This window comes from Eumetopias jubatus, unplaced genomic scaffold (genome assembly GCF_037043125.1).
Source record: "Eumetopias jubatus isolate StellerSeaLion01/CBP00866 unplaced genomic scaffold, mEumJub1_p1.0 scaffold_4, whole genome shotgun sequence".
Taxonomy (NCBI): Eukaryota; Metazoa; Chordata; class Mammalia; order Carnivora; family Otariidae; genus Eumetopias; species Eumetopias jubatus.
The window spans coordinates 165,310,587-165,326,787 of NW_028274810.1; the positions used below are offsets into that span (position 1 = coordinate 165,310,587).

Here is a 16,201-nt window from a genome sequence, read left to right on the forward strand (position 1 = left end):
AAATATAAGATACAGTTTTGTGTTTTACTCCCGGCACCTTTAAGGAATTGCCCCCTTCGCGGGATTACTTTATATTGTCTGAGGTACAACATACATGGGAGTCTATGAACAGGAACTCTCGTGCTCATTCCTGGGTCTTATCTAATAGCTCATTACCCTTCTTTTCTAATTGCCCCTCCATACTTGCCCAGTTTGAAATTCCACTTCCTCCCTCCTCACTCATATGCCCTTTATTGTTTATCCTATCACTGACTACACCTCTCCTGTCACTATCCCGCAGAACTGTGCCATTAGCTAATTTTAAGATTTCATTTTCCATTTCTCCTCCAATTAGACTGATTTAAACATTAGGCATTGGGGGATTTTACTGTTCAAACGCTTTCATCTTTTTGGTTTCTAAGTACTTCTTGAAAGAGAGTGAAAAGGAGTTTCTGTTGTCCTGCATTAGTAGTTACAGCTGCTATCTTATAAAAAGGAAGAAGGCGAATATAATAGTTGAGGAGGGGAAAAAGAAAGAATCTGAATTCCAGAGTCAATGTTTCATGTCCTTCAGAGAGCCTAGAGTCTATTCAAACTGGGGTTCCCAGATGGTGCTGCCACATCACCTGGGAGCCTGCAAAATAGTGAGGCCTACATAGACTTACTGAATCAAAATCTGTATTTTAACAAGATTCCCAGGGGATTCATATGCACATTAAAGTTTCAGCAGTGCTGGACTAAAGCATCCTATTCCCAAAATCATACCTAATGGCTTTTATCTAATGAAAACACTTGCTATCCTTAATTTCCTGATGATTGATTTCAAAATGTTCTTTGATTAAAAACTTAAAATATAAAGCAGCATAGCCTACTAAATAGATTATGTCCATATTCATATTTTCTTTTTGAGGCCGATCAGCTGCCAATATAGAAAAGATGCTGCCATTTCTCCAATAAGCTAGATGTAAGTAGTTGACTTAACCACACCTTACTGATTCTGGTAACTACTTAAAAGAAAAAAAAGTAAGTTTCACCAGATCATAGTTCCATGTTCTTATCTTTGGTAAGTTTTAGTAACCCACTATTCCAAGTCACGTATTTGGATTGATCCCATAATTTAATTTTTGGAATTCCCATACAACTATCTGTGTTTAGCATTCAGTTTAGAATCTGAACCCCAAACACTATTTGGTCTGTATCTGTACTTGATCCGTATTATGTAGTATCTGAATATTTCAAAACTTGAACCCCACTAACTTGCCTCTAATCATCTCTTTCTCATCTCCAGAAGATGCCTAGTCAAATGTCTTCAAAGGTCAAGCAGGTGACATCACATAAAATGGCTGAAAAAGAGCAATGTGACCTATGGCAAGTCAGAGCAGGAATCATTACTTTAAATTTCCCTGTTTTTTAAGAAGCATCTTGACATACTATATAGTAAATCTTCTCTATATCTCTTGGATTTTTAAACTTATAGCATTATGAATGAAATGAGCTGAAAACATCTCAAAACATCCCAGACATTTGATTCCATATGGATCTTTATGCAGTGTGTCCAAAATTACCACCTCGTAATGACCTATCTTCACACCCTTCATTCCTGCCTTCTCAATCTCTGCTGATGATCTTGCTTTATAATTTCACTGGGGAAAAAACGGAAGCATCCACATGAAAATTCTCTCTCTCCTCCTCATCGAATACACCAAACTGTCTGCTTCTGAACCTACAGGCTCAGTCTTTCGTGTTACAATAAATGAGGGGACTTTGTAGTTACATTTTCTCCCTCCCATTGCCAAGTGCTTTCTCAACTTCTTCATTCTCATTAACCTACAAACATACTCCTTTAAAAAAAAATGAAAAAAAGCCCATATTCCCCTCTAGCAATAGCTAGTTTATTATCTTTAACCTCTTTCACAGCAACATCATCTTAAAGAGTTACTTGAAGTAACTTCCCTATTACCTCTCCCATTCTCTTCTTCCACTTCAGTAAGACTTCCAGTCGGACCCCACCATTGAAATTACTCATATCAAGGTCATCAACAACCTCCATGTTAACAAAACCATTGTTGGCTTTTCTTCTTCATTTTACTCAGCCTCTCAACAATACTGAAACACTGACTTCTCCCTTGTTGAACTCTCTTCTGGCTTTTGGGACACCAGTCTACCCTGTCTCCAATCTTGCTGACCACTTTTTCTCAGCTTTCTTTGTTAACTGCTCCTCTCTGTTCAACCTCTACATATTGCAGGACCCCAGGGCTCAATCCAAGGCCTACGATTTTTGTCCATAAAAATCTTCCCCTTGGATGATTTTGTTCGGTCAGTTAAGATGTTTCCTAATAACATCTACGTAATTGCCACATTTTTATCTCCAGTCCCACCTCCCCAGTGACCATTAAAACCCAAAGGAAGATGACATTTGGCATCACAATGAAGCTTGGCCAAAAAGATTCCTGATTCCACCCTCACCTACTCCTGTCTGCTTCTCAGAAAATGCTTCAGCTACCCACCAATGTGCTTAAGTAAAATCTATGAACATCCCAGATTTCTCCTTTTCTTTCACCCTTCACATTAAAGCTATCAACCAAACCATTGGCAATGCCATCAAATCATACCTTGAAAGCACCCACCTCTCCCCATCTTTACCACTATCACCCTGGTCCCAGTCACCATTCTCTCACATCCAGAATATAGCAATGGCTTCCTAACTGCCTCTCTGCTTTCAGCCTTAGCTCTCCTTCAGACCACTCTCCATAATGTAGTCAGAATAATTTTTTTTAAAGATTAATTTTTGAAATGGAAATTTACCAGGTCAATCCCTTGCAAGAAATTTTCCAATGGATTTCCATTTCACTCAGCATAAAATCCAAATTTCTCCTCACCTATAACCCATAACCTTGGCTCAGGTCATGATCCCAGGGTTCTGGGATCAAGCCCTGCATGGGGCTCCCTGCTCTGTGGGAAGCCCGCTTCTCCTTCCCCCACTCCCCCTGCTTGTGTTCCCTCTCTCTTGTGTTCCCTCTCTTGCTGTGTCTCTCTCTGTCAAATAAATAAAATCTTTAAAAAATTTTTTTTAAAGTATGAGAATTTAAATTTTAAATCATGTATAATTATTTGGTTGTATAAATTCCTAAAAGGACTATGTAAGAGGACAGAGCTGAACGATAGCAAAGAATGTTCCTGAACTAAATGTCACTCAATTATGATTATAAATTACTATAAATGATTAATTTGTTTTTAATGAAGGCATTCAGTAAAGGTAAAAAAAAAATACTCAAAGAAACTGCATTTTCCTATCGACCAAGGGGTTCTGGCCCATGCTTATAAGTCTACCTCATTTTCTAACACTTCCCTCATTACTGAATAAAGTTGTCACACTAGCCTTCTTTGTGACCCCTGAAAAGCCCACTTCACTTCTGACTTAGAGACTTTGTATCCAGTATTCCTTCTGCCCAGATCTCTGTATTTTTGTTCAGCTGACTCCTTCTTGTAACTTCGCTCTCAGCTCAAGAGACACCAACTCGGAGAAGTCTTCCTCAACTATCCAACAGGATTAGCCCCATCTCTATCCTTCTCTATCATTTCATTCCCCTTATTTTCATTAACTTATTGAACTTTATGTATCCTCCAGCATCAAGAACAGTGCCTGACACAAAAATGCTTAGTCAGTATTTGTTGAATTAAATGCTTTCTCAAGCACAAGTTTATCAATAACAGATTGGTTTAATCAATTATAAAAGCTTTTCTGTAACTTCTTAAATTTTTGAAGGCAACAGATACATAGGAAAATAAGGAAAGGGTTACTTAGATATACTGTAATACCTGAACCAGACAATTCATTACCACTTGAATTTGTACATTTCCTTCCAATGAACTAGATATTATATGTATGTATTGTACATAATAATATATGACATATATGTCAGTTTTATAAATATCTGGCTTTAAATGAATTAGTAAAAATCATTAAAAATATGAGAATTTAGGGGCACCTGGGGTGGCTCAGTCGTTAAGCGTCTGCTTTTGGCTCAGGTCATGATCCCAGGGTTCTGGGATCAAGCCCTGCATGGGGCTCCCTGCTCTGTGGGAAGCCTGCTTCTCCCTCCCCCACTCCCCCTGCTTGTGTTCCCTCTCTCCTGTGTTCCCTCTCTTGCTGTGTCTCTCTGTGTCAAATAAATAAAATCTTTAAAAAAATTTTTAAAAATATGAGAATTTAAATTTTAAATCATGTACAATTATTTGGTTGTATAAATTCCTAAAAGGACTATGTAAGAGGACACAGCTGAATGATAGCAAAGAATGTTCTTGAACTAAATGTCACTCAATTATGATTATAAATTACTATAAATGATTATTTTGTTTTTAATGAAGGCATTCAGTAAAGGTAAAAAAAAATACTCAAAGAAATTGCATTTTCCTATCGACCATCATTATAAGTGTGGGATACGTTTATTGAGTTGCATCTTCTAAAACTAAGCTAAAAATTTTTGGTTAGAAAACATTTAAGAATGCAGATACTACCTGGCCCGTAGAAAATGAAACACACGTGTTTGATGAATGAGTGAATGAACGTGCATGCTCATTGTTTTCATCCCATTCTGCCCAGCTACCCTTGGACCACTATGACTTTACCCAGACTGGTTTATCAGACTTTCAATGTGGCCTCCATACTGTTAAATTCAAGGCTCCTTATTTTACTTAATCTTTATAAGCGTCATCTAACAGAGCTGATCATCACTTCTGCCTTTTTTCATTTAGCTTCAAGGACATCATGCTCCCAGGATTTTTTGTTGTTGTTATTGTTATTTTTTCCTAATTTTCAATTCCCTTTGCTGTTTCTCCCCACCTCTCTACCTCTACACCGTAAAGTGTGTCAAGGACTCACTTCTCAAACATCTCTTTCTATACTCACTTCCTTGAAGATCTCCTCTCTTTTCATGGCTTTAAATACTATCTAAACGCTAATTTTATGTTCCAGACTAGACTACACCACATTTGTCTAATTGCATACATGACAAATTCACTTGGATATTTGAGCTAAATCTTAAGTTTAATATGTCCAAAATTGAGCCCCAGCTTTCTCTACCCAAAGTTGATCTATCTACATTCTTCCCTATCTTAAAAATATGGTAACTCCAATACTTCTAGTTCCTCAGGCAAAAACTACAGCCATATACCACATCCAAAATCTGCTAACTCCAAAATGAAATAAAATCCTAATGATATACCCCATCATAAAGAAACTGGTGATTACTGGACAAGAACGAGGCCATCGTCCTGTTCTGCTTCTCATGCTAAAGATCTCATCTTCTGTTGTTAATAGAGGGAGTGAAAGAGTAGACTGGCTTTTTGGGAGAGGAGAGAAAACCATGTGGGAAAACAGCAGGCATCCTTATCCTGAGAAGTGAGAAGGCAGGGGTTGGTTTAACCTCCTCTAATCTCTTGGAATTTGTTGGCAAAATGGGTATCAAGTAACTGGGTGACTTCTGGGATCTCTGTAACCATCAGGAAGCCACTACAAGTTGAAAGATACAGAATCTTCCCCATTGATCTTTAAACTAGAATAGAAACACCATCCATTTTCAAAAAACTGCAGCCAGGAATTGAGTGGATTTAGATCTTGCATTAGATGCAGAAACTCCCAGCCTACTGGCTGCCTAGCTCACCAAGGCAATTTCAGTAATCTTGCAACAAGGCTTCCTTGAATTTTTCAAGATTGATGTTATGATTGCAAAGGGGTTTTAGTGTGTATTCACACTTTTGCCGCTTCTAACCACCTTTATGGCTACCAGTTATCAGTATTAGATGGATTATTGCAATAGCTTTGCCTCCCTGCTCACAATTTTGCCCCACCTTGCACCACCTAATTTCTGTTCTCAACAAAGCCAGATGATTCTGTGTAAGTTCAAGATCATACTATTCCTCTGTTTAAACAGTTCAAATGGTTTCTTACTGCTCAGACTGAAAGTGAGTTTCTACAATGATCTAAATCTGTCCTTCTCAAAATTCTGATCTCATTTCCTACATTACTTCCCACCCTCCCTCTGTGCCAACCACATGGGCACTCTATTGAGTATGGTGATTCAGGGTCTTCACACCTATTCCAGGCAAGGAAGAATGTTTGTTGTGTTTATTTCTGGGTCCTAGTGGTGCCTGCCATAGAGTAAACCTCTGATATCTGCTGAATGAAGGAATAAATAACAATAACAATTTCAAAATTTTGTGGCATTTTCTGGCTTTGAGTGCTCCATTCTCCTCCTAAAACTACTTGTCTCCTCTTTCTGCCACTTTTAGCAAGATAAAAAATATGCAAGCATGGAACTTTGGGTAAATGAGTTATGAGGCCATCATTTCATTACCTGTATTTATTCTGGATATATGTAACACGTGGCAAATGCTGCCAGAAAATATAGATTTATGAGAGTAAACAGAGCAACTCACAAGATAAAAATCACTCTTTCAGGTTTGGATTCAGGCTACAGACAGATATAGGGCAGAAATCAGACTAGCTTCACCCTGTTTAGCAAACTAGGTTGTCTCATGTCCAGTTTCTATGATTATCTGCTATACTAAAGTACAGGAAAAAACAAGACCACTAACAACTTAACTTCCCATGTTAAACATGGCCTTAGAAAAAATCTAAGCAACAAACAGGAACCAAGTTATTGCAACATGCACCATGGACCAAAAGTACCACTGGTTGTTTGCCTCAGAGCCTCTGGTTGCCTAGCAAAAGGAGAGGTATTCAGATGTGTTTTGTTCTACATTTGGGAAAGTGCTATGCCAAGGTTCTGCCCATAGTTTCGCCCATATGTCAGATGAGAACAAGCAGGCACAGCCACCAAACCTCCCAGCAGAGTGTCTGTCAACAGTTCCCTAAAAGACATGGAAATACTTATAATAGAGGAAAATGGCTTATATAATTGGCCCATGTGTCCTTTTTTAGGTAAATTGTTCTGGCTGCTAAAGCACATTCTAGACTTACGTACACTTTGCATCACAGTGAACTACTTGGGATTTCAGTCTATAGTGTTTTAAGGGCTCTATGTTAAAAATTGTAGCAAGAGGTAAATACCCATTAACTCATTTTAGTATTTGAATTCCAGAACATTCAAATATATTTATTATTATCTCAGTAGCTCCATATTACAGGATAATGTTTAATGTACTATCAATATTTTAAATATTGAATTATTTGAAACATTCATTCCTTCATCTCTAGCATTTCCAATTTCTATGTCAATATCTCCAGTGTTGCTGATATCCTACCTTCCAGAAATTTTATTATTTTAATTCCTCTTTCTTACCTGTCCTCACATTTATCTCATATATAATCTCTATTTTTCCACCCATCCCTTCATTCAACACATTTGTTGAACCATCAACAATATTCAATCAAAAAAATATTTACTAAGCACTTCTAGGCATCAGGCACAGGGTTGTAAACAATAAGGTAGGATGCTTACCTATCTAGAAATTTAAAATCTTGGAAAGGAAAGGAGACATGTAACTATTTAATTGCAACAAAACGGTTATACTTTCAATAAGTTTGAATAAAATAATTGAGGAGCACAGAAGTGGTGCTCCTTCTGTGGAGCAGATGAATGGGTGCACCAGAGAAAGCTTTGCAGAAAGACAACATTTGAGGAAGGGACAGGAAGTACAGACATTCTGGACACAGAAGAAACTGATGAGCAAAGAGGCAAAGAGACATGAGGAAGCACAACCATCTTTAAGAACAGTGAAAATCGGGGCGCCTGGGTGGCTCAGTCGTTAGGCGTCTGCCTTCGGCTCAGGTCATGATCCCAGGGTCCTGGGATCGAGCCCCACATCGGGCTCCCTGCTTGGCAGGAAGCCTGCTTCTCCCTCTCCCACTCCCCCTGCTTGTGTTCCCTCTCTCGCTGTCTCTCTCCTGCTCTCTGTCAAATAAATAAATAAACAAAATCTTTAAAAAAAAAAAAAGGAACAGTGAAAATAGTTCAATGTGAACACAGATCCGGATATACACAAGGGAGTTGAGGGCCATGAGCAGAATTGACAGGATGTGCCTCCTTTTATACATTAATCAAGGTGGGCTTCAACTTGTGAGCTTCCAGAAGTTAACAGAAGTTTTGCACAGCTGAGTAACAACCACAGATTTGTTTGAGGAAAAAGACAGATTTAGTAACAATGAGGAAGGTGGACTAAAGTAAAAATAAAGTAGGAACAGACTGCTATAGTCTGTTGGGTGAGAAGCTGTAGTACCAATCTTGAGGTGAGATTATGAGCAAAGGTTAGGATAAAATGGGAGAGATGAATTCAAAAGACATTTCTGAGACAGGAGCTACAGAATTTGGTAAGTAACTGTGTATTTATGTTTGTGTGCATATGTTATATGAAAGTGGGAAGAAAGAATGAGAGCATGGCAAGAGTTGGGGGATGAGACCAATTTTCTGTTTTGTGGGGTGTTTTGTTTTGTTTTGCTTTGCTTACAGTAAATTGAGCAGATGTTGATGAGATCTACTAAGAATCCAGGAAAAGAAGTAGGATCACGGGCAAGGGGTGGAGGGAAAAAGGTAAGGCAGTTCATTTTCTCTTCAGATATCTTAAGTTTGAAGTAACAGACATCTTAAGTTTGAAGTAACTGTGGAGTAATACCACAAGGAGATGACCCATATTTCCAGTAGGAAATATGAAAATGAAGCTCAAAGAGACGATTGCTACATAGAGATATAGACTAGCTATGGACTATACACCATCAATATATGATGGTATTTAAAGTCAAAGGAATACATAACAACCTGTAGGAAAGGAGAAGGCCAAAAGGAAAAACCTAAGAAACAAAGTTTTACAAGACGAGCTAGAAACAAGAACACATTGATGAAATAACCAGAAAAATAAAACAACCAAATGATAAGGTGAAAGAAAACCCATGGAAAGGAAAGACCCGAAAAAAAGAAAGTATGTGCAACAGTCCAATGTCTTATCTCCTTTCAGCTTGTAGTTTTATTCTTTACACCAATTTTACCATTGAGAAAAGCAGTGCCCAGAATGGTTGCTGACTGTCAGAGTTCACATACCAGCAAGCAGCAGAGGCAAAAGGTGAACCTGCTGCTATCAAGGGCCAAAGCTAGTATTTTTTCCTTTAAAAATCCATTGCCACTTTCAGCAACAGTTTCCCTTGGTGACCTAAGAGCTCTAGTTTCTCAACTTACCCAAAATTAAGTATGGGTAATCTTTCTTTTTAAAGGCTTGTCTAAAGTAAAAATTTGTAGGACTTCTTCATTTATGAGCTTTCAAAAAGAAAGCCAATTAGGGAGCCTTTCCAAGCATCACTGGTTTCAATAATCAATAATTCATTTCTTCCCTTCCTGATTCTGCCCCAGGTCTGTGCTTTCCTCAACCTACTCCTCTTCTAGAAGTTTCCCTGGAAGCAGCACTTGCCTGCTTCTCTTCCTCTAGTTGAGATACGCCCTCCACTCTTTGCCACAATTCATGGTCCTGACCACCTTCCAGGAATAACATAAACCCCCTCCTCCCCACTGATTAACTCTCACCATTAGGAATATTCCATTATTCTGTGCTCCCTTGGCATTATTCACACACTTTAGCAGAGAATTTTATGCCCTTGTTTACTTGAACATTTTCAAATGTGTCTATTCTTTCTTCTCAATCAACCTATAAGCTCTTCAAGGGAAGATGTGGTGTTCCAGAGTCAATTTTTAACCCTATTAGTTAAATGATGATAAGAGTAGGGGTAGGGATGTGATGTTAATAAATGTGGATGTGGTTTGGCTGCCACTGGTTCAAGTACAAAGAGTACACTAAAATGAGCACCAAGCGTCAACAAGGTAACTGGCTAGTGACATGCAGTGTACACGTAGACAAAGTGTTGGCACTTCTAGGGTATTGCAGATTTTACAGGAAATAGCTCTTTAGGCCAAATTTTAATTTTGCTGTCTCAGAATAAATACACTTTTAAATAACTATTTGAATAAGTAACATTTTCACAAGGTTGATCAACATCCATACTTCTACTGCTATGTAATACATAAGTCAACAATATTTCACATAATATAGTATTGTTCTTCTAGACCTTCCCCTTAAATGTGTATTCTAGAAAACGTGTTCCAGTACAGTTGGGCAATGAAGTCCTTTGCAGCCCAGTTAATGGCCAAGACACAGTTCCAGTGCTAATAGTATCTAAGGGCAACACAACATAAACCCTGGCTGGTTTCTAAATCTACATTTCAAGGATAGAATGAAACCAGTGAAACTAAAAAGAAACTCCTATAAACACCCCAGACTAGACATCATACAATAGGCAGTTATTTTCTTTGGAAGTAAGACATGAAAACCAATCACAGAACTGTTCTTTCATTATTTCCATATTACTTAAAACACACACAAATATTCTCAGGTTTCTTTTTGTGAGTTCAAACTCCCAAGTTCTTCCTTATTTTAAATAAAGCAATGGAATACCTATCCACATGGTATAAGCATAAGGTGGCCTACTTGGAAAGGCTCTGTAATTGGCTCTTGCTGTTTGAAAGCTCACAAATGAAGAAGTCATAGAATTTTTTACTTTGGACAAATGCTTTAAAATACACAAAAAGCCGAAATGTGAGACATTACAGACGTCACAGCCTGCAAAGAATTTTTAAAAGAGCTAACATTTTCCTTAGGTATTGTATTTAAACGCTATGGGAAAACATAGAATCAACTATCGGTCATAGTCACATTTACTAAGACCTTACAATATGCCTGATAATGAGCTAAACTTTACACAGGTCATCTCATTCAATCCCCACAACAACCCTCTGAGATGAGTACACATGCTAGACATGAGGGAATGGAAGTAGAGAGAAATTAAGTTGCCCTAAATCACACAGCTAGTGGGTATCAGTGCCAGAATTTAAACCCAGACCGCCTGATTGCCAGGCCCTGATTCTTAACCTCCGATGAGTTCTCTTGAGTGCTACCTACTTTCTTCAGGGTAAATTCTTTTTTCTAGTGAAAGTTAAAATAGTAAGCTGTACTTTGTAATGGGTAATGTGAACTTAGAACTTCCATATATCATAAAAGTTGCCTAGAGAATATCCATCAGCACTAATGTGAATGCAGAAAGAAGAAAACTAGAATGCATTAAAATTAACTATACCCTACAACGTATCCAAAGGAGAAATGTGATTCCCAAGGTCCACCGTATAAACGTTGCTATCACCAATGATTACTTATCAGTTTTTGCTAGTACATTCCTAATTTTAGTGCAATAGATATTTGAAATTTTTTCTCCATATTTAAGGTATAGAGTAATACATTAATGAGTAATATCCTAATAGCCTTTAAAGAACAAGTTTGTGGGATGCCTGGGTGGCTCAGTTGATTAAGTGTCCAACTCTTGATTTCGGCTCAGGTCATAATCTCAGGGTCATGAGATCAAGCCCCGCGTCTGACTCCACTTTGGGCAGGGAGCCTGCTTAAGAATCTCTTGCTCTCTCTCCCTACCTCTCTAAAAATAATAATAAATAAAAATAATGATAATAATGTAAGTTTGTTTCCCAAACTTGTTACTTTACTCTAAAAATAAATATGAGGTTATTATGGATAAGTCACATATTTATTTTAATCTTTGTCCACGCTTGTTTTCACATGTCAAAGTGCACAAATAAACCCACAAGAAAACAAAGTCATTGTCAAAGCACTGCTTAACATAAAGCAACCACAGAAGCATACCCTTTACAATGGGTCATTTACATATTGGTAAGAAGCAAGGACCCACTGGAAAGTTATCAACAATCCAGAAAACTGCTTTAAATTCTTGGTCCCTGATTTTTTCAGATCCACCATTCATAAGTTCCATCAGTTAGGAATTAGGAAGCAAGTGTTCTACTAAGTCACTTAAAAGCAAATGTGTCAGCTGTTCAGCATTTTCAGTATAGGTATCTTCCTGGTAAGAGTAGAATTTAGTACTTTCAGTAGGAACATTGCATCTGAAGATATTTAATTCTACCCTGAAATTCAAAGAGCTCTTAGAATAAAGGGAACACTGATAAAAGAACATGCAGAGGAAGATACTCCCCAAGAAAATCTCTTTTTTTTAATTTTATACAGGACAAATGGTAAAGATTAAATAATAGCATGAGGGAATTTCACCAGGAAGACTGAAAGCATTAATAAACGTTTTTTGTACATACCATTTGAAAAATTTCCTTACCATATACTGCATATTAGATGCTGTTGGATACACCTGACTTCGTAATTTGTTATGAAGGTCCAAGATACTCTGCATGTCATTGTCTGTGATGGCCCTTTTCCCTCTATGCTTGGCCATCCACCATTCACCATCCTCATCCATGTACTTTTCCAAAAGTTTCTCCAGTAAAGTAGCATTAGGAACTACCATGGCTGGAATTGCTCTAGCCATGAATAGCACTGTGGTTACTCTGAGCCACTCCTGCGCGGTACACTTCATAATGAATGATCTCAGGATTTCCCCAGGAAAATCTCCAAGACAGGCTCTTCCACTCCTTTTGGCTATAACGACATGCAGTGTGATTAAGGTGAAAATCGAGGCAGATACTAGTTTTCTAATAACAAAAGTAAAATAACAGTTACAAAGGAAGTGTGACAGTTTGATTTGTTTCTATAATGCCAACAAATGGACATGCACTTTTTGAAATACCTATCTCCAAACCATTTTTCCTCCAGAGGACTTTTCACATTGCGTTATTTTCACAAAATAAACAACTATATGTACCAAGATAACATGCATGAGGCCAAAATAAATGGCAAAAGTAGCCACGAAGAGTCCAAGTCTGAAATCAATTTCTGAATTGAAAGGCTTTACATGGCTATATATTACATACAGCCTGCAAAAGGTATTATCTACCTACAGGGTTTTCTATCAATCTAGAGGTCCATGTTTCTCTGTATTAAGGTATTATTTTATACCAGTGTCCTATAACCAGTTCGCAGACACTCAGAATGTCCACAACATGCAGAAATTGAGGTGAATGTTTTAAAGTACAAAATGTCATTCATCCATGTATCCATGGATACATCTAGAGGGCCCACGGAACTAATGCCAAAGAATGGTCTGGGAGGAAGTCTCCTCTTAACCAGGCACAGGGCAAGAAGAATTCAATCATTATTTCCTGGGAAGTGTGAGCCCAGCCTGTGGCCCGCACCCGATAGAGCTAACAGTTCACCACTAACTTCAGCTTTTCCTCCCACACGCCGCAGGCGCACAGTCTTCATAACCCAAAAGGAAAGCGCGCGACAGGAGGAGGAGGAGATGAAACCCACAGTCACTTGAAAGCACAAGCATCCGCAGATCTCCATCGCTGCAGCTTTCCAAGCAGCCCACTCACCCTCCTTGTCCGCCCATTCTCTACAAGTTGGCTTTTTTTTTTTTTTAAGTGGGGTTTTGGAAGAAAAAAAGTAGATGGGAAAAGGTGGGAGCCTGACGACTCGGCGATGAGTTTTAGAAATGCCCTTACCTCTCCAGCATGAAGTTCCCTACGAGAGCGGAGCGGAACACCACGGCCGGGCTCCCGCAGCCGCCCCAGCCTGCGCACGCGACTGCACACACACAGTCGGGTCGGGAAGGACCGGGACGCAGCGCGTCCTGGGGCGACGAGGGCGCTGACTGAGGGTGGACGCGAGCCTCGGCCTCCGCGGCTCCGTTAGGTCCTGCAGCAGGCGAAGCGCTCCGAAGTTAGAGCCTGAAATTCGGGCTGAAAGGGAGCGGCCTGGCTAGCTAGCGTGGGCGCCCGAGCTCCTCCGAGCGCTCTCTGCAGGAGCAAGGGGCGGGGACAGGAGCGGGGCTGGGAGGCGAAGGCTGGCGGCGACCTCGCGCTCCCCGCTCGGTGCTGCCGCGGTGCGCAGAGCAGGCGCCGAGCGCTTCCGCCGCTCCCGCGAGCTCCCGGACATTTATTGCGGTCCCTGCGCGCGCACGTGACGTGAGCGCCCCTCCTCGCCCACCCCCACCTCTACCCAGCCTGGCCCGCTGCCTGCTGCGGAGCAGGGAGCAGCCGCTCTGCTTCTCCCCCGGCCCTGCGAAGCCTGGACGCTTGGCCTTTGTGGGCGTGCTTTGGGCTTCAGAGGCCCGGCGTGCGGGTCAGGACCCTGGGGGAGGCGTGTGCAAGGAGGGCCCCAACTCCTCCCGCCCCTCACAGCTCCTCTGCTTCCAGAGGTCTTCTTCCTAGTTGCTTCCTGACGAGATGCTACAATGACTTTAACAACCCTTACAGAAAAGGAGGCGCCCCCAGAGAGCATGCAGAGGGAGTGGGGATGGGTTAACACATCAGATCTTGGAGATGCAGAAGAGGTACTGGGGGACGGGATGGGGAAGGAAAGTCTTTTTCTTTTATTTTCTCCAGGAGATCACTTCTGTTTCCAGGACCCAGTGTCTAGAATTGAGAAGTTGTTCTTGTTATTTATTTGTTAATTAAACAAAAAAATTTGTTAAATAAATAAAAATTTATTTATTTGTTAATTAAACCTTTATGATGACCAGATGGACAATGGGTTTCATAGAATGATGTAATGATGTGTCACTTGGGATTGTCTGACAGTTGAGAGTCTCACTTCATCTGTAAAATATGTGGCATTCACTTCCCAAGGGGACGAGAGCACTTTTTTTTTCTTTTATAATGATGTATATATTTTTGGAATTGATATATAAAGGGCACCCTAAATTAATTTATCAGTGCTATATTAACAGGAATTCAAAACCCAGCCCTAGAATTGATAGTGAAATGAGTACCAGTTTCCCCTGTAGTCCATGTTATAATCTGGAGTAAGAAAATAACTATCTTTAAATTCAGGAAGGCTCACCCTACTGAATGTGGTACTGCTTCTACAGATAGGTTTTTTTTTAATTAATTAATTTAATTCATTTACTTTTGCTTCCCTTCTGTAGTGAGCCATGATTTTAATTCTTTATTTCTAAATGCTACAGTGTATAGCATATGATCAAATGAAGTAAAACATTTTGATAGTAACTCCCAAATCATCCCAAGCTGCTACCTGTTTCTTTCCACAATACAATTACACTTTATCAAACCTAAACACTGACATTTAAGCCTCAAGTGCACTTGAGACCTTGCTTCTTCTCACAATAAAGAAAAGGAAAGCATCACCTATCAGAAGGGCACAGAAGGTGAAAAATTTTGGTGTGCATATGACTTTCATAGAAGGTGTAATTTTGCAACTTCATGGTAGTTTAAGCACAAAAAGACTGTTGCTTTGTACTTTTCAAACAGTTATTTATAACTCTTCTGCAAAGGGTTCAGAAAACTGGCTTTCCCTCCTGGAAACTACAATTTTAATGTAGTATTGAAAAGTATGCTGAGTATCAAATAAAAAAATCTTAAAAGTAAAAACATCACTTGAAACATTTTCAAAGTGAATTTAAATTGGGAAGAAGGGAAGTAAGATGATAAGGACCTGAAGTGAAATGCATTGACTCTTGAATGTTTCCATCGTAAGCCTTCCTACACAATATACAAATCAGACACCTAAAGGCTTACATTAAAGAAAATAAGATTTGGCTTTAAGGTTTTATTTCCAAACTCTCCAGACAAGAAAAAAAAAGTTTTTATCCCTTGGCTCAGCATTTAAATTGGTCTCCAATTTGGTACTTCAGGTCATATTTTTATGTAAAAGAATGATTCAAACTTCATTATATTAAATATTAACATTTTGATAATACAGCTGATCATATCTGATTTAATATATATGCCTGAAATGTTCTGAAGAGAAGTGACAATATTCTTGAATACTTAAAGATGATACTCTTCACATTTTTATTTGTGGTTGAGAAATCTGTATGTAGACAGAGCGAACATCTTCTCCATGCTGAATTCATACAAAAATGGCACTTTGGTTTGTGGGTAAGGATGTTACTTACAATGTCAGCATTACTACTTTCTTGTGGCAGACGCTGTTGATTGCTTACAGCCTTCTACCCTTTTCTCCCAAGCCTGCAGTTTACTGAGGGTGGTCACCCTCTCACATGCTGTCCAGCTAGCATCCTTGAGATGAATGTTGATTAATTAAAGCCAGTCATCACAATTTATCCCTGGGCAGTGATTGATTTCACATGGACGTGCCATGCAACCCTGGCTACAGAATTAATTAAAAAATATTTCTAAAAAATGCCAATGGTCATCTGAGCTTTCAGTGAGTCATAATCTTTTTCCTGGTGGAGGGACTTACCTCAGTATTGATGGCTGCTGAC

General features: G+C 39.2%; 1 protein-coding gene across 1 annotated transcript in view; it reads right to left on the reverse strand.

Annotated features, from left to right (window-relative positions):
• The window catches only part of CRISPLD1 (cysteine rich secretory protein LCCL domain containing 1), a 41,964-nt gene extending 29,534 nt beyond the window's left edge, over nt 1–12,430 (reverse strand). Inside the window, exon 1 of the mRNA XM_028111956.2 lies at nt 12,173–12,430. Within this exon, the coding sequence (XP_027967757.1) occupies nt 12,173–12,430 (258 nt within the window). The remainder of the gene's footprint in view (nt 1–12,172) is intronic.
• Between the last annotated feature and the right edge of the window lie 3,771 nt (nt 12,431–16,201).